The sequence below is a fragment of the Nicotiana attenuata genome, chromosome 12 (genome assembly GCF_001879085.1).
Source record: "Nicotiana attenuata strain UT chromosome 12, NIATTr2, whole genome shotgun sequence".
In the NCBI taxonomy this organism is placed as follows: domain Eukaryota; kingdom Viridiplantae; phylum Streptophyta; class Magnoliopsida; order Solanales; family Solanaceae; genus Nicotiana; species Nicotiana attenuata.
In genome coordinates, this window is record NC_032000.1 from 29,704,473 (window position 1) to 29,723,884 (window position 19,412).

At 38.6% G+C, this 19,412-nt stretch overlaps 1 protein-coding gene and 4 non-coding genes across 5 annotated transcripts; 1 reads left to right on the forward strand and 4 right to left on the reverse strand.

Annotated features, from left to right (window-relative positions):
* On the forward strand, positions 12,890-15,814 carry LOC109235508. The gene is made up of 4 exons (XM_019401651.1): positions 12,890-13,969; positions 14,070-14,276; positions 14,759-14,850; positions 14,961-15,814. Exons 1-4 carry the CDS (start codon positions 13,172-13,174, stop codon positions 15,661-15,663), a joined length of 1,800 nt encoding a protein of 599 aa, XP_019257196.1. The 5' UTR covers positions 12,890-13,171; the 3' UTR covers positions 15,664-15,814.
* TRNAG-UCC lies at positions 17,304-17,375 on the reverse strand. Its single transcript has one exon. It is a non-coding gene; the product is annotated as a tRNA-Gly (tRNA).
* Positions 17,656-17,727, reverse strand: TRNAG-UCC. The gene has a single exon. It is a non-coding gene; the product is annotated as a tRNA-Gly (tRNA).
* On the reverse strand, positions 18,001-18,072 carry TRNAG-UCC. The gene has a single exon. It is a non-coding gene; the product is annotated as a tRNA-Gly (tRNA).
* TRNAG-UCC lies at positions 18,354-18,425 on the reverse strand. Its single transcript has one exon. It is a non-coding gene; the product is annotated as a tRNA-Gly (tRNA).

The window sequence follows — 19,412 nt, forward strand, 5'->3', positions numbered from 1 at the left end:
CCATTTCTATTCCTCCGTATCGTATGGCTCCTCCTGAGTTGAAGGAGTTGAAGGATCAGTTGCAGGAATTGCTTGGTAAGGGTTTTATTCGACCCAGTGTTTCACCGTGGGGTGCTCCTGTTTTGTTTGTGAAGAAAAAAGATGGTTCTATGCGCATGTGTATTGACTACCGCCAATTGAACAAGGTTACAGTGAAGAACCGTTATCCTTTGCCTCGCATTGATGATCTGTTTGACCAGCTTCAGGGCGCACAGGTGTTTTCTAAGATTAACTTGCGCTCAGGTTACCATCAGTTGAAGATTCGGGAGCCAGATATCCCAAAGACTGCTTTCAGGACTCGATATGGCCATTACGAGTTCCTTGTTATGTCATTTGGGCTGACCAATGCCCCTGCAGCTTTCATGCATTTGATGCACAGTGTGTTCAGGCCATATCTTGACTCGTTCGTGATTGTTTTTATTGATGATATTCTGGTGTATTCCCAGAGTCGGGAAGATCATGAGCAGCACCTGAGGACCGTGCTACAAACCTTGAGGGAGAAAAAGTTATATGCAAAGTTCTCAAAATGTGAGTTTTGGCTGAGTTCTGTGGCATTCTTAGGCCATGTGATTTCTAGTGAGGGTATTCGGGTGGATCCGAGGAAGGTAGAGGCCGTGCAGAGTTGGCCCAGGCCGTCCTCAGCTACAGAGATTCGCAGTTTCCTTGGCTTGGCGGGTTACTACCGTCGTTTCGTGGAGGGATTTTCATTGATTGCTGCCCCTATGACTAGATTGACCCAGAAGGGTGCCCCATTTCAGTGGACAGAGGAGTGTGAGGCGAGCTTTCAGAAGCTCAAGATACCTTTGACTACAGCCCCAATCTTGATGTTGCCTACCGGTTCGGGGTCTTATACTGTCTATTGTGACGCCTCGAGAGTTGGCCTTGGAGCAGTGTTGATGCAGGACGGTAGGGTGATTGCCTACGCGTCCAGACAGTTGAAGATACATGAAAATAATTACCCTGTACACGACCTTGAGTTAGCTGCCATTGTTCATGCTTTGAAGATCTGGCGTCATTATTTATATGGAGTGCCTTGCGAGATCTATACTGATCATCGGAGTTTGCAGCACTTGCTCAAGCAAAAGGATCTCAATATGCGTCAGAGGAGGTGGTTAGAGTTGCTGAAGGATTATGACATCACTATCCTATATCACCCGGGCAAGGCTAATGTGGTGGCGGATGGCTTGAGTCGCCGGGCGGAGAGTTTGGGGAGTTTGGCATATTTACCAGCTTTAGAGAGGCCTATGGCGATGGATGTTCAGGCCTTAGCCAGCCATTTCGTGAGATTGGATCTTTCGGAGCCCAGTCGAGTTCTAGCTTGTGTGGTTTCCCGGTCCTCCTTAGTTGATCGTATCAGGGAGCGGCAGTATGATGACCCTTATTTGCTTGTCCTTCGGGACAAGGTTCAGCGTGGAGATGTCAGGGATGTGACCATTGGAGATGATGGAGTATTGAGGATACAGGGCCGGATTTGTGTGCCCAATGTTGATAGTCTTCGAGAGATGATTCTAGCAGAGGCCTATAGTTCGCGGTATTCCATCCATCCGGGTGCCACGAAGATGTATCAAGACCTGAGGCTGCACTACTGGTGAAGGCGGATGAAGAAGGATATAGTTGGTTATGTGTCTAGATGCCTCAACTGCCAGCAGGTGAAGTATGAGCACCAGCGCCCGGGTGGGTTTCTCCAGCAGATAGAGGTTCCGGAGTGGAAATGGGAGCGCATCACCATGGATTTTGTATCTGGACTTCCACGGACCTTGAAAAAGTTTGATTCCATTTGGGTTATTGTGGACCGGCTGACCAAGTCTGCTCATTCCATTCCTGTGTGTACCACTTATTCATCGCAGCGGTTGGCGGAGATTTATATCAGGGAGATCGTCCGTTTGGATGGTATTCCAGTTTCTATCATTTCGGACAGAGGTACTCAGTTTACATCGCGGTTCTGGAGAGCCGTGCAGCAGGAGTTAGGCACTCGGGTGGAGTTGAGCACAGCATTTCACCCCCAGACGGACGGACAGTCCGAGCGCACTATTTAGATTCTTGAGGATATGCCCCGTGCGTGTGTGATTGAGTTCGGAGGGTCTTGGGATCATTACTTGCCACTGGCGGAGTTTGCTTACAATAACAGCTATTAGTCCAGCATTCAGATGGCGCCGTATGAGGCTTTATATGGTAGGAGGTGCAGATCTCCGGTGGGTTGGTTTGAGCCGGGCGAGGCCAGGCTATTGGGCTTAGAAATTGTTCAGGATGCATTGGAGAAGGTTAAGGTGATTCAGGATAGACTCCGTACAGCCCAGTCCAGGCAGAAGAGTTACGCGGACAGGAAGGTTCGTGATGTTTCGTATATGGTTGGTGAGCGGGTTCTGCTTTGGGTCTCGCCTATGAAAGGCGTCATGCGGTTTGGGAAGAAAGGAAAGTTGAATCTGAGGTTTATTGGCCCTTTTGAGGTCTTGAGGCGAGTTGGGGAGGTTGCTTACGAGCTTGCCTTACCTCCCAATTTGGCCGGAGTTCACCCGGTATTTCATGTTTCGATGCTCCGGAGGTATCACGATGATCCGTCACACGTGTTGGATTTCAGTTCAGTCCAGTTGGACAAGGATCTATCCTATGTTGAGGAGCCAGTGGCTATATTGGATAGACAGATCAGAAAGTTGAGGTCAAAGAACATTGCTTCAGTGAAGGTTCAGTGGCGGGGTCAGCCGGCCGAGGAGGCGACTTGGGAGACCGAGCAGGATATGCACAGCCAGTACCCTCATCTTTTCTCTACCTCAGGTATGTTCTCTATGCTCATTCGAGGACGAACGAATGTTTAAGTGTAGGAGGATGTAACGACCCGGCCGGTCGTTTTTGGAATTTACGCCCCGACCCCCCATTAACTGCTTCCCCTAAGTTCATTTCTGCCATTTTGGTATGCCGGGACGTTCGGTGTTAAGTTTTGGAGAGTTTTGGGACACAGTCCCTAAATGAGAGCTTAAGTGTTGAAAAATGATCTGTAATCAGAACAGTGTGAAGACGACCTCGGAATGAAAATCCGATGGTTCCGTTAGCTCCGCTAGGTGATTTCGAGGTTGGGAGCGTGTTCGGAATGTATTTTGGAGGCTCGTAGCTCTTTTAGGCTTGAAATGCCGAAGTTTGAATTTTTGAAGTTTCCGATCTGATAGTGAGTTTTTGATCCGAGGGTCGGATTGGAATTCCGGAAGTTGCAGTAGCTTCGTCATGTCATTTGGGATGTGTGTGCAAAATTTCAAGTCATTCGGGTGAGGTTTGGTTAGGTTTTTTATCGAAAGTGTGTTTTGTTGGAATTTGAAGTTCTTAGGCTTGAATCTTTGATTTAATCGGACTTCCGGTGTGGTTTTAGGTGTTTTAAGGATTGGTACAAGTTCGAATAAGGTATTAGGTGGTATTGGTGCTTTTGGTTGAGGTTCTGGGGGCCTCGGGATGATTTCGGGTGGTTAACGGAGAAATTTCTAAGTGATTGCTGCAGCTGGTATTTATCTTTCTGGTATTTTTGCTTCTGCGGCTTGGGAACTGCAGAAGCGGAGCCGTAGAAGCGGCCTTGGACGTCGCAGAAGCGGCTTGTGCCCCCTTCCTCAGAAGCCGCAGAAGCGGTGCCACTTCCGCAGAAGCGAAGCCGCAGAAGCGGCCCAGCTATCGCAGATGCGGTCCTATCCCTTTTAATGAAAATCGTAGAAGCGGTTTGCTTTCCGCTTAAGCGGGACCGCAGAAGCGGTCCCTTGTCCGCAGAAGCGGAAATGACTGTTCAGAAATATCAATTTCGAGGGTTTAATTTCATAAGCTTGAAAATCGATTGAGAGCTCGGGAGAAGGCGATTTTGAGTGGGTTTTGAAGAGAAAATCATTGGGTAACGTTTCCTTGATCCCTTTTCATTATATTTCATCATTATATAGCTAAATACATCATTGGAATTCGAATTTTGGACCAAAAATTGGATAATTTGGGGTAAAACTTTATTGGCTAGACTATTGAGTTTTGAGTGGGCATTTGACCTCCAATTTGGGAGATTTTTATATGGTTAGACTCGTGAGAGTACGAGGGTTCTAAAAATGTGAAAATTATTCGATTCCGAGACGTTGGCTTGAGGGGCATTTTAGTCATTTTATCTATTTTCGCGCCCTAGCTTTAATCTTAATAGTGGAATCAGTTGTTTGCAATATATTTACGATATGTAATTGAATTGAATAGATTTGGGCCATTTGAAGTCGGATACTCGTGGCAAAGGCGCGGTTTCTAGTGATATTGAGTCGGTTCGAGGTAAGTGGTTTATCTAACCTTGTGTGGGGGAATTTTCCCCTTAGGATTGTTTTCTTGATATTTGAGTGCCTTGTATGTGAGGTGACGAGCGCGTACTTGAGCCGATTGATGAAAATCCGATTTTCACTTAAGTTGTTGATATTTAGCTTTCTTTACTACTTGCCTTATCCTACTTGAAATTCTACTTGTGCTAGATTTGGAAAGCATGTTTAGCTGACTTAACTGCCTAATTGCTTAAGTTGTTTGACCGTACTACGTGAAGCATGCTAGGCTAATTCTATCTGTTGCTCTGTCTTTCGTGCTTTATTCCTTGGTTTGTTTCTGGCTGTGGTTGCGCATTTACATTGGGACTACGGATGTGGGATTCCGGTAGCTCCCTCCCTTGGTTGTTTACTTTGGGACTACAGGTTCGATTCCCGGTAGATCCCCCTGCACTTTTACTTTGGGACTGCGGGTTAGATTCCCAATAGATCCCCCTGCATTTTGATGGTTGGACTACGGGACGGTATCCCGGAAGATCCTTCGGTTTGGTATACGAGTTGGACTACGGGACGGTATCCTGGGAGGTCCACTGGACAGTTGAGGAAAGGGCTGCAGGACGGTATCCTGGGAGACCCTCATTGTTATCATTGGTATTGAGTTGTATTTACTCTGTGTTTGCTCTGTCCTTTTGTGGTTGTTATTGTCTCGTTGACCTGCCTTATTTCACTGATATATTTATTATTTCTGTCAGATTATCATACCGTTAATTATTGTTATTACTATCTTTTGTCTCAGTATGGCCCTGACCTTCCTCGTCACTACCCAACCGAGGTTAGGCTTGGCACTTACTGAGTACTGCTGTGGTGTACTCATGCCCTTCCTGCGCATGTTTTTCATGTGCAGATCATCCAGGTACCTCTACTCAGGCGCACTATCAGTGAGGCAGGAGGACTACGGAGACTTCGAGGTAGATCTGCTGCGTCCGCAGACCGACGAGTCTCCCTCTCACTCTATCTCTAATAATTAGTTTTTCTTCTTCCGGTTGTTAGATGTTCTGGAGTTTGGAGCCTTTACTTTTCGCTTCTGTAGCCTGTGTTGCCCGTGAGTTTCCGGGTTTTGGGGATTGTTTGAAACTCGTGATATTGAGTTGTACATGCCGAGCAGCATTCAGTACAGTTTTCTTTTAGTATTTAATTTGGTTTCCTCTATTTTTCCACAATTATTATATTTCCGCAATATTAGGCTTATCTGGTCGTGGTGACTAGGTGCCGTCATGACATGTTCACAGTTAGTGAACTAGGGTCGTGACATGATCCAACCAAAGATGAAGAATGGAGCCAAAAGAATCTACTAAGTGCAGGTAATTCTCCAACTGAGGACATATGTGAAAATAAGGTAAGGAAGAAGTTGTCAATATTTCAGAAAATGCAATTCTGGAAGAAAGTTGACAAGTCTCAAGGCAAGATGCAAATGAAGCTGAAAAACGAGCCAACTTATTTCATTAACAATCATGAGATGCAGCAAAATACTGAAGTGAACTCGATTCACTGCAAGTCCAAAGATCAGTTGGCAGATTTACGTACAAAGTCGCTTCCAGTTAAAGGTTTACAAGGGACAAATTCAGAATTTGCAGCTTCAAAAGCAAGGAGGAGTGTTAGAAATATGCTTTAGAAGCTGCTCTCAGTAAAATTATTTTACTGTTTCAGCTATTTACTGCAGTAATTTAGTTTGAATTTGAAATAATTTTGAACTAGTCTTTAGGAGTGAATTAGTCTCTAGGAGTTAGTTATTTTCAGCATATTTTGTGCTGATTTTTAGGTCTTTTAAGTTAGTATTTCTCTTATAAATTGTAGTCCAAATGCAGTAAAATAATATAGTATTTTCAGCTTCAGTTCTTTTTACATCTATTCCAGTATATTGTTTATTTTCTTGTCATCTTCCCAGTTATTTCCCTTAATTTCTTTTATCAAGAACCAACAATATCAAATCTACCGATTGACCGAGTATATCCGACATAAGTTCACTACGGAAAGTTCAAAGGGAAACCTACTTATCCAGATGCAATTAATCCTTGCTTGCGAATCACACAGTTTTTCATGCATATTTCCGTGATATAGCCATTCCCCATTCATGTGGGGTATTGTTGGGATTTTAAGTATGTTAAATGCATAAAAGGGGGTGAATGGGAAATGGAGGGAAATAAAAAATTTTAAGTGAAATTTTAAGTTTCCCCCTTGATGAAGGAACATTGTCCCATATTGGAAGAGGAAGAGGCTTTTTATGGGTATATAAGCAATTGCTCTTCTTCTAGCACTTAAAGAGTTGAGAAGAAGGCAAGCCTCGCGCCATCGCCGTCGTCGCTCGCTCGGCTCGGCTTCGGATTCGGATTCGGTCAAATGATCGATTGATTGATTAATTTTTTGGATCAAATTTATTTGTTAATAGTAAAATATTAACAGAAATGTTATTAAATATTCGTTTTAATAACAGAATATTAATATTAAATCCAATCAGTTTTCCGTTTTTCAGTTGTGTAACTGAAAATTAAACTACCCTCTTCAATTTTTCCTCTTTGTTTTCCCTCTTTATTGTTGAGTAAATAGCCATTTATGTTTGGCATTTATGCTGTGGCCGTTTTGCATAAACAGTCATTCTGAAGAGTTGCACCTCTTCAGATTTTCAGCCCAACATTGGCAATAAATACAAGTCCATTCTGCTCAGAATTTCCATATGAATTTCTGACTTTCTCCTCCTTCTTCTGCATTGTTTTAACTTCAAAGAAAGCAACAGTAAGTGTGATTTGCTACCGAACTTTGTGTTCGCTGAAACACTGGGATTTGAAGTACCACTACACCAGTGTGTAATTCGTTCTATCCTGGGACGAAATAATCTAAAACATTGGGTACTAGGAGGGGATTAAATTCCTTAAGGAAACAATGTGAATTCAGTGGGCTCGAATTAATTTTGTTTCGTCTATATTTCTGTTTATGTTATTTTATATTTTCCAGAATTATTTTACAAGTACAGTTTACTAACATGTATATATATATATATATATACGATCAATTGTCACACCTCCTTTTCACACACCTATCCCGAAGGATAATGTATAAGGGAGTTTTTCTATTTAAAGTGACATTATTCGAAATAGGATTATTTATTTATCAGAGTCGCCACTTGGGAAAGGATTGGCTTTTGGTGTCCCAAGTCACCCGTTTAACTTAAATCCCAAATCGAGGAAAATTGTCGACTTCCCAATTGGAGTCTGCGAACCAGAAATTCTGAATAAGGAATTCTGTTGACCCGAGGGAAGGTGTTAGGCACCCCCGGATCCCGTGGTTCTAGCACGGTCGCTTAAATTATTATAAATGGCTAAAGATCTGATTTTAATACATGTTTTCACTTATGTGCCTTTTAACTTTAAACCGCTTTAATTATTGTTTTTTAAGAGAATTGCAACGTTGTGAAAACGCGTCTCGAACCACGTCACATAAATGCACCCACGGTTTTTGATACATTTCGACTTCGTTGGAATTTGGATTTGGGTCACATAAATGTGCACCCGAATTTAGGAAAGTAATATTATTAAATACGCGCCTAAAGTGGCTAGCGTCTTATTAACTTTGCGGGAAGCCATGAAAATTCGCTAAATGGCATGTCCCGAATTTCTAAAATATTTTTAATGAAGCATTTAATGAGGGCCCCGCAATTTATGCATTTTTATTTGGCGGGGCTCATCTCATTTTTATTTAAAGGCCATCCTAACAGAAACTACGATTTTCTATTTAATTTTGTCTCTAAAGGGCCTAATTAATTAATAAACAATATCAGTAAACTATCAATTAAGGAATCTGGACCCTCAAACTCAAGTCCACACCTGAACAAGAGGAGAACCTCTTAGTTCAAATGTGCTACCTAGCTTGAGAGGCCCAAGATTAACAAATAACTTTTAGCCTTTAGCTCAATAATTTGACCAGTGGGTTAGAGCTTTCAGCACTTTGGGCCTCGAAACCAGCCCCAAAATGAGGAAATTTGGTCAGATTTTATAAGAAGTTGCCCAATCGTGGGCCTCTATGCAGGCCCAAATCGAAAGCAAAATATACATTGGGACCTAGTGATTTAATCCCAGACCGGACCATCACTCAGCACACATGGGCTAATTCAAGATACTTGGGCTTCTGATTATGCCATTAGGCCCAAATCTTATTTAAAAAAAAGTACTGCTTTGGCTCATGAATGAGCCCAAGCTGATGTTAATTCTTGGGCCTGTTAAATAATTTTGTAAAGCAAATGCACCATTTATTCATATCACAGGCATGCTGGTTTTAGAACAATTCACGCAATTTCAACTTGTTTGCCTATTGATAACTAACATCCTCAACACGGAAATTTAACAGTGATTTCAGTAATTCACAAATCCTCAAGCTAATATGGAATACAAGGCAAATGCTGACATTAAGTTGTAATCTAATTATTCTGCACTTCACGTTTCAGCGCATACATAATGAACACATCAAACTAACTAGTTATGTCAAGCTACAAGTAATGCTGGCCAGTATGAGTATATATATATATATATATATATATATTAATTCTGGACTTTGTTTTTAATCTACACCTTAATCCAAACTTAATCCTCAAACTAACATAACAAACACACTGGAACTGACTAAACCACAGCTAACATCACACTCATACAAGTCTGAAAATCAGTTCATGCAGTCCAATTAATACAAATCAGTGTATTACTCAAACAAACATAACTACTCTATGCTTTTAAGCTAAAATAGAACAGGAGATTTCAGGGATCAAATCAAATAACATTTCATCACTTTATCTTCCAAATCAGTCCTACATTGATTCTTCACAGGTCATATGAGACCAAAGGAGTACCTGGAGAATGGATAAATGAAAGGAATGAGAATCAGCAGGGCAGATAACAGCAATTGAAACTAGCAGTCCAGAAACGATTTCAAAACCAGCTAATTCAGGAACAATTATCCATTGAGAGATCACACAGCTACAATTCTTCCACTGAAATTCCTCAAAATCAACTCGAACACACCCACATAATCTCAAAATATTTTCAGAAACATTATAAAACCCTCAGTGATTAAGATTTGAGCTAGGGATTGACCATTAGATGCTGAAATATCAAACTCGAACTTGTGATTTCAATGAAACAGTAACTTTTAAATTTGGATTTGTCTATTATATTATTTTTTTTTTTGTCTTTGGATTTTTTCTGTGGTAATCTAATATCTAAAGGAGATTTTTATTGATCTTTTGATCTGAATTTCAAATTTAGGCTTCAGATCTGTGGAAGAGGTTTTGGGGGGAATTTTTTAGAGGTTTTCAGACTTCTTATGCAAGGCAAATGAATGCCTATTTATAGGCAAGCTTAGGGTATAATTTCAGGTTTTCATTTTACTCTTTAGTCCCTATTTTATTTCTATTTTTACCCCTTATTTTCTGACTTGTTACACAAGTAACTACATCTATTTTGTGAATTTCAGTTCAAAACCCCTTCTAGAAAGTCCTAGGGGGTTCTATTCTGATTTTTCCATACTTGAAATCCCTAAACTACCCTTACCTTATTTCAATATTTACTAAATCTGATTAAACTACCATTTCCCATGCCTATACTACTCCTGAATAATCCTAAAATTACTAATCCTAACCAAAATCTATCAGCTATAACCAAACAGTCTAAAAATTGGCCTCATCAATCAATATAACTAATCAGAATATGAAAGATAAATCTAACAATTAATAAACTAACAATTAATGACAATCAAACAAACTTGAAACTAAAAATCAAATTAGTAACGACAAACATGGATTTATTCTATTGGAAACAAATATAGAGTCAAATCAATAGAGGAAGAATAGAAACAGGACAAAGTAAACCTAAAAAAATAAGAACTAAAACAGAACCAAATCAATGAAACAAAAATCAATTAAAAATCTAAAAATTCTAAATCAATTAATATCATTTGAAAGAAAACTTACTGGTTTTTTCAAGATTAATTCGACTGGACTTCCAATTCAAACCCCGGAATGATGTGAACATGTGTTCTTCAACAAAAACACATGAACACATTATTCTCGAAGCTTGACTTGAGCTTTGGACTCAGGGAAAGGGACAAATTCGAGGAACCCCAAATTTTAGGGTTTTGCCGGTCTAAGATTTGAAATCCGAGAAGATGTAAGAGGGTTTGAGGGATTTTAGTTGAGGATTAAGGGAAAGGGGAGTCAGGGGAATATAGGGTGTATTTTTGGGGTCGCTTGGGCGGCGCCGCCGCCGTGGGCAGTGGTGGCGGCGCCTAGTGTTTAGGGGATTTGGGACATTTGGTTGGGTTTTGAAAGAAAATAACAGAGGATATAGGGTGAGGAGATGAAAGAGATGATATGGTGATATTTTGAGCGTGATTGGAGCTCCGCCGCCGGCGGAGGCGATTTCCAGCCGGCGGTGCTAAGGCGGAGGGCGGCGGAAATGGGGAGGGGTTCTTTAGGGTTTGAGAGATGATGCAAGGGGGGGAAGGGGGTGCGTTCGGACATTTATATATTTAATGATGGGGGCTTCCCATCCGTTGGATTAATCAACCTCGACGGTTGAGATTGATTCTCCGCTAAACGACGTCGTTTGGGTATGGGGTAGCTGGACCGGATATTGAAGTGGGCTTGGGGCTGGTATGGGGCCTATTTGGACGGATTTTGGGGCTTTGATTTGGGCTGGGGTGAGTTTAGCCCAAATTTGGATCTTTTATTAAGGACTCAAATTTCTTTTGATTTTGTTTTCTTGTATTTTTTTTTTTGTATTTTTGTATTTATTTATTTTTGCTGATTTTATAAAATGCTAAAACAAAACAAAAATCTAATTAAACTATCTAACTTCTAAAAATTATTTAAAACTCTACATTTAAAGATAAATGCAACAATTAACAATTAAAAGTGCAAAGAAACTATTTTTTTTGCAATTTCTTTAAATTTGTTCTAAAACTAATTAATACCTAATTAATACTAAAATTATGAAATTAAATTCCTAAATGCAAATGCATATTTTTGTATTTTCATATGAATAAAAATACAACCAATTAACACAAAAAATTTAACAAAAATTCACAAAAATTGTAAAATAATTAAGAAATCAATTATTCGAAACTTTTGGAATTAATTTGCTTAGGGCAAAAATCACGTGCTCACATCAATAATGAACTGATAATAATATCTCTAGCTAATATAATTTAAATAAGGAAAAAAATCAAAAAGTACAAGAAACATCTGCTCATGAAAATCTAACCAAAAAAAAAAAAGCAATAAAGGGTGTGTTTGGTATGAAGGAAAACATTTTCCGGGAAATATTTTTTAATGTTTTGGAAATATATTTTCTCTATCAAAAGAAAGGAAAATATTTTTCAAAACTCTTCTTCAACCTTCTCCACCCTATTCCCATCCCCACCAACCACCCCCACACTCCACCCATAACCACGCCACCCCACCACTACCCTACCCCCACCCCACCATACCCACCCACTCTCCCCCAACCATGCCCTAACCCGTCTTAAATAGAAATATTATTAAGAGTATTTTCTATTCATGTTGTAGATATAGTACTTTCTTTTTAATTTCAACAAAATGAGTATTATTTTTTTCATAATGTAAAAAAAGTACTTTCATTCATTTCAACAAAAAAAAAGTACTTTTTTTTTATGATGTAGAAAAAGTATTTTCTATCATTTTAACAAAATGAGTACTTTTTCATGTTGTAGAAAAGTACTTGCTTTTTCAACCAAAAAAATATTATTTTTTCAGTTATGTGGCACAAATTTTAACGTTATTTTTGCGTGAAAATAAGTAAAGCAGCATATTAGTCACTTTGGGTTTGTGTGAATTTTTAAAAGAATAATTAAACTCTTGAAGAAAATAGAGTACCCAAAACGTTAGGTTTTGTGTGTGTGGGTGGCAGGTGAGGGTGGGGCATAGGAATCGTGGGGATTTGAGGGAAGGTGGGTAAGGAAAGTAGCATAAAAAATATTTTCTACTGTCTAAATAAATACTAGAAAATATTTTTCGAAAAAAAATTTTCACTCACCAACCAAACAAAAAAAAATGACAAAACTGCTCATTTTCCAGAGAAAACATTTTCTCCTTGCAATTACATCATTTTAGTTACATAGAAGCAAATAGATAAATATTCTCTAATTCTTTAAGTTTAATTTGATAGTTGGGGAAGTCCTCTTGTTCCCTATCTTTCTGTCCACAAGTTTGAGAAGCAAATTGGTGCAACATCCCAATTCTTTTTTATTCGTTGAAAAAGTTTTAGGCTCTTTAGGAAACAAATACAAAAATGGAAAAGCCATAATATTCAACTCACTAATTTTTTAACCACAAAAAGCAAAAAAGAAGTTACTACTATTAAAAAGAGGGACACGGGCATCATGTTTAATTCCGCTGAAAATTCAAAAAAAAACCAAAATACATTGATATGACTCACTCACAACATATGACCGTTACTACCACAACGTTCCTAAAATCACAAATTTAAAAATTCATTTATGGGACCCACCCTAAAACCCCACCTCCTTCATCTTTCTCTAAGTTTACCGTTAGTCCTCAAACTCCCTTCTTCACCTTCACCTTATCAGTTAAAACATAACTTCAAATATCAACAAAAATCCCTCTGAAATGGTCCATTTCTTGCTTGTACTTATCAATCTTTAAGAGCTAAATTTGTGTCACTTTTAATATATTAAGAGTACATTTTATTCTTGACTCACTCCACTACTCATCATCTTTCTTGATTTTTTTCTTGAAAATTCTTAATACCCAAGAATTTGAGTTTAATTGTGGTGGGGTTATTGAAAATTTTCAAGAAATGGCAGCATTAGCACCAGGAATTTTGTTGAAGCTACTAAATGGAATGAAATCAGGTGTGAAGCCAACAAGTGAACACAGGAGTTCACTTTTACAGGTTACTGATATTGTCCCTGCAGATCTTGATGAGAAAAATCTATGGCCAAAGCATGGATTTTTCATCAAGGTTTCAGATTCTTCACATTCGATTTATGTAAGTCTTCCATATGAACAAGATGACTTGGTTTTAAGCAATAAAATGCAGTTAGGGCAGTTCATTTATGTCGATAGATTAGAGCCCGGTTCGCCTGTTCCTGTCGTTAAAGGCGCGAAGCCTCTCCCTGGAAGACATCCTCTTGTAGGAACTCCAGAACCATTAATGGGATTGAGAGAAAAAGGCGAAAAAGTTGAACAAAAATTTAAGCAAAATATGTCAGCTCCTCCAAGAAGGGGTTCTTGGGGAATAGGCCAAAATGGGACAGAAGTAGTTGCATCTCCTCAAGTTATGAAGCCGGTTCCTATTGATTTCGATCAATGTACACCGATTAAGGAAAGGTCTAGTGCTGTCAAGATATCGCGAGTTATTCCAATGTCACCTGTTATTCGAGGGAAATTATTAACTAAAGAAGGAGGAGGAGGCGCGAGTAGTACTATGGTAAGGTCATCGGTTGGTGGCGCGTTGTTGTCTAAATTGATAGAGGCTAATAGTCCTGCTATGGTAAGGAAAAGTTGTGCTACACCTAGTATGATGAAATTTCCTAGGAGCAGAAGTGTTACTGATCGAGAAGAGAGAATTTACAAGTCTCCATTAAATTCAGCTGTAGGTACATTTTTCCCTTTATGTACAGTTCATCTATGTGTTTTAAGGCATATAACATGTTGCAATTTGATTGTTCCTTTTGTTTTTGTTTTTTGTGTAGACACAGGAAAAGAAAAGTACAACTCCACCACCAAGTTTAAGGAGTGCAAGAATGGCAGCTTCTCCAACTGTAGGCAGAGATTCTCAGAGGCTTTCCAATTCCAAAAAGTCTTGTCAAGAACAACAACAATCTAAGCCTGTCGATTCGACTCAAGACAACACGAGTCTGACTGTTAATTTGCCTGGAAAACTTAGTATCTTGGGGAAGGTAACATCTTTGCTGCACTTGTTTGTCGCATGTTTAATACAGGGAAAAGGTCTAATTTTACCCCTCTACTTTACAAAATATCTTAGTTTTATCATCCGTTTACTTTAGGGTCATTCATACCATTATCATTAGCAAACCGTCTAGTATTGCCCTTGATATTAATGGAGCTCCAATATGAATTGGGTGGATTTCACGTATCAAAATTATTTCGAATAGAATGTTCAATTTGACCAAGGTATAAAGTTATCCTTAGTTGTACTTGAAGTTGAAGCTCTATGGGGTGTAACGGAGCATACAAGACGATTTGCTGATGGCAAGGGTATAAATAGCTCTGAAGCATAATTGAGGGTAAAAATATAAGACAAGATATATCGAATAGTAGAAGGGGTATTTTTGATCCTTTTCGCTTTTAATATATGAACTATTCTTGCCTTTTTGTTGGAACATTAGCCTTATTAAAGCACATTTGTGATGTCTATTAGGAAGCTGTACAGCAAAGAGAAAATGCACAGAAAATTGCTCTTCAAGCACTAAGGGACGCATCAGCCACAGAAAATCTTGTGCGGTCACTGAAGTGAGGAACTTTTGATTATTTATGTTCTTTGTTTTTTGTATTTTTAGTGCTTATTACTATACTACATTTTGGCCTGAATTTGATTCTCTCTCTCACTTATGGCTTTGAAGAATGTTTTCAAACTTGAGTAGAGCTGCAAAACCGGAAGCGCCAGCAGCTTGCTTCGATCAATTTCTTGAATTTCATGAACAACTTGTGCAAGCTGTAGCAGAAATGGTATCCATTCAAGCAGCAGCAACAGCTTCAAATGAAATGTCACAAACTTCAAATGTTGAACCAGAGAATGGCACCCCTATTTTACATGAAATAGTGCAGAATTCACTGGAAGAATCACGAGATAGCGAATCAAATGCATCTAAAAGGAGAGCTGCACTTTACAAATCCATTGCAGTGTTTCCTCCTGAAAGGAGTGATCAAAAATCAATTCTTGGGAAGCATTTGAGATCAACATCAAGGGCAATAAAAGGAGCACTATCCAATAATAATGCAAACATAAATGAGAATGATGAGAACAAGAAACCGGCTTCTTCTTCCACAAGCAGCAGCCTTTCGAATACGATCAAATTGGGAAAGCAGATTGAGAGTGAAAGTGGAAGTTGGTTTATGGATTTTCTTGAAAAGTCCCTGGAGAAAGGGCTGAAAAAGGCTAAAGGAAAAGTAGAATCAGATTCTTCAGGCAAAGTCCCTCAATCACTCTTGCTTAAAGTGATTAATTGGGTTGAAGTAGAACAGTTTGATTCAAATAAACGTCCTATTCATCCTAAAGCAGGACACATAGCCAGGAAGTTGAGGATCAAAGTGAAGAATCCTTGAGAAAGGAAGCTGAGATTTATTTTCTTGTATCAAACATTCTTTGATATGTTTGTGTTCAGTTTTATGTCATTTGGTATAATTATTTTATTTGTAAGCTGCAATACTACATGATACTCTTATAAGCTTAATCACAAATTATTACTATAGAAAACTGTTCTTTTGATTGCTTTCCTGTTAAATATGAGGGAGCCATTCAACTGAGAACAGAAATAGAAGGACCATGTCCTATCCGTTGGCACTTCAAAAGTATTAAACTATTATATACATTAGAACAACTCTTAACAACTACACCTCTAAATCAAATTCCTATGAGTTCTTAATATAAGTATACAAATATGACTAGAGTAAATATTAACTAATTGGAATCATCAGGGTTGATCTTTTCCTTCTATTATATGAGGGGAATTTCAAGAAATCGTACATCTTTTTTTTATGACAACTGTGTTATACGCGATTTTAAGCCTGCCTCATCTGTCAGCATGTTCAATTATCATGAAAACACCTTCTCGTTAAAATAAAATACTCAATAAATCTCCAACACAAAATTTTCTACATGTTCCACGAACATCTTAAACCTTAAGCAAATGAAAAGCTTATAAACATCACTATACCCAGTGTCTATTGTATGTACACCAGTTTGACTAGCCTGGATCTTAACTAATTGGAATCATCAGGATCTTTTGCTTCTATTTTGTGCCGCGTGAATTCCATGAGATTGTATGTCTTTTCTTACGACTTTTGTTTTACGTGATTTCAAGCCAACCTTATCTTCTTAACATGTTCAACTATCATAATATTGTGCAAGATATAACCAAACAATTTTAGGTAATGTAGTCTCACTTTGTACGTTAGAGCATGTTATCATTTATCGAACCATATTTGTTAAGAACCTTGCCTGAAAAAAATAAAAATGAAGAAAATTCACAAAAATATGCGTCTGCCGGGAGTCGAACCAGTGTCTATTGCTTGGAAGGCAATTATCCTAACCGTTGGACTACAAATGCTGGTTATCTTCTTAACATGTTCAACTATCATAATATTGTGCATAGATCGGCCCATTTTGAAGTTCATGTAAGATATAACCAAACAATTTTAGGCAATGTAGTCTCAATTTGTACGTGAGAGCATGTTATCATTTATCGAACCATATTTGTTAAGAACCTTGCCTGATCCAACTGATACAAACAACAACAGACCCAGTACCCAGCCTAATCCCACAGTTGAGGTAAATGAGCAAACACTGATCAGAAACAAAAAAATAAAAATGAAGAAAATTCATAAAAATATGCGTCTGCCGGGAGTCGAACCCGGGTCTATTGCTTGGAAAGGCAATTATCCTAACCGTTGGACTACAAACGCTGGTTATCTTCTTAACATGTTCAACTATCATAATATTGTGCATTGATCGGCCCGTTTTAAAGTTCATGTAAGATATAACCAAACAATTTTAGGTAATGTAGTCTCAATTTGTACGCTAGAGCATGTTATCATTTATCGAACCATATTTGTTAAGAACCTTGCCTGATCCAACTGATACAAACAACAACAGACCCAGTACCCAGCCTAATCCCACAGTTGAGGTAAATGAGCAAACACTGATCAGAAACAAAAAATAAAAATGAAGAAAATTCATAAAAATATGCGTCTGCCGGGAGTCGAACCCGGGTCTATTGCTTGGAAGGCAATTATCCTAACCGTTGGACTACAAACGCTGGTTATCTTCTTAACATGTTCAACTATCATAATATTGTGCATTGATCGGCCCGTTTTGAAGTTCATGTAAGATATAACCAAACAATTTTAGGTAATGTAGTCTCACTTTGTACGTTAGAGCATGTTATCATTTATCGAACCATATTTGTTAAGAACCTTGCCTGATCCAGCTGATACAAACAACAACAGACCCAGTACCCAGTCTAATCCCACAGTTGCGGTAAATGAGGAACACTGATCAGAAACAAAAAATAAAAATGAAGAAAATTCATAAACATATGCGTCTGCCGGGAGTCGAACCCGGGTCTATTGCTTGGAAGGAAATTATCCTAACCGTTGGACTACAAACGCTAGTTATCTTCTTAACATGTTCAACTATCATAATATTGTGCATAGATCGGCCCATTTTGAAGTTCATGTAAGATATAACCAAACAATTTTAGGTAATGTAGTCTCAATTTGTACGTTAGAGCATGTTATCATTTATCAAACCATATTTGTTAAGAACCTTGCCTGATCCAACTGATACAAACAACAACATGCCCAGTACCCAGTCTAATCCCACAGTTGAGGCAAATGAGCAAACACTGATCAGAAAAAAAATGAAGAAAATTCATAAAAATATGCGTCTGCCGGGAGTCGAACCCGGGTCTATTTCTTGGAAGGCAATTATCCTAACCGTTGGACTACAAACGCTCGTTATCTTCTTCACATGTTCAACTATCATGATATTGTGCATAGATCGGCCCATTTTGAAGTTCATGTAAGATATACTCAAACAATTTTAGGCAATGTAGTCTCACTTTGTACGTTAGAGCATGTTATCAATTATCGAACCATATTTGTTAAGAACCTTGCCTGATCCAACTGATACAAATAACAACTGACCCAGTACCCAGTCTAATCCCACAGTTGAGGTAAATGAGCAAACACTAATCAGAAACAAAAAATAAAAATGAAGAAAATTCATAAAAATATGCGTCTGCCGGGAGTCGAACCCGGGTCTATTGCTTGGAAGGCAATTATCCTAACCGTTGCACTTCAAACGCTGGTTATCTTCTTAACATGTTCAACTATCATAATATTGTGCATAGATCGGCCCATTTTGAAGTTCATGTAAGATATTGTCACACCTCCTTTTTACACACCTACCCCGAAGGATAATGTATAAGGGAGTTTTTCCATTTAAAGTGATATTATTCGAAATGGGATTATTTATTTATTTTTAGAGTCGCCACTTGGGATAGGATTGGCTTTTGGTGTCCCAAGTCACAGGTTTAACTTGAATCCGAAATCGAGGAAAATTTCGACTTCCCAGTTGGAGTCTGCGAACCAGAAATTCTGAATAAGGAATTCTATTGACCCGAGGGAAGGTGTTAGGCACCCCCGGATCCCGTGGTTCTAGCACGGTCTCTTAAATTATTATAATTGGCTAAAAATCTAATACATGTTTTAACTTATGTGCTTTTTAAACTTTAAACCACTTTTATTATATTTTATAGAAAATTGCAACATCGTGAAAATACGTCTCGAACCACGTCACATAAATGCACCCGCGGTTTTTGACACATTTCGACTTCGTTGAGATTTGGATTTGGGTCACATAAATGTGCACCCGAGTTTAGGAAGGTAAAATTATTAAAAAGCGCGCCTAAAGCGACTAACGTATTATTAACTTGGTGGGAGGCCATGAAATTCGCTAAATGACGCGTCCCGAATTCTAAGTATTTTAATAGGAAATATTTAAAGAGGGCCCCGCAATTTATGCATTTTTATTTGGCGGGGCTCGCCTCATTTTATTATTTAAGGCCATCCTAAAAGGGACTATTATTCTCTATTAAAGATTGTCTCTAAAGGCCTAATTAATTAATATTATTGATAAACTACTATTAAAAGTATTCAAACGGATTCGGGCCTCAAGTTCAACTCCAAACTCAAACAACAGAATCTCCATCATTGGAAATCCCCTTAATTCAAATTTGCTACTTATCTTAGAAGGCCCAAAATTGTATTACAAATTTAAAATGATGGCTTAA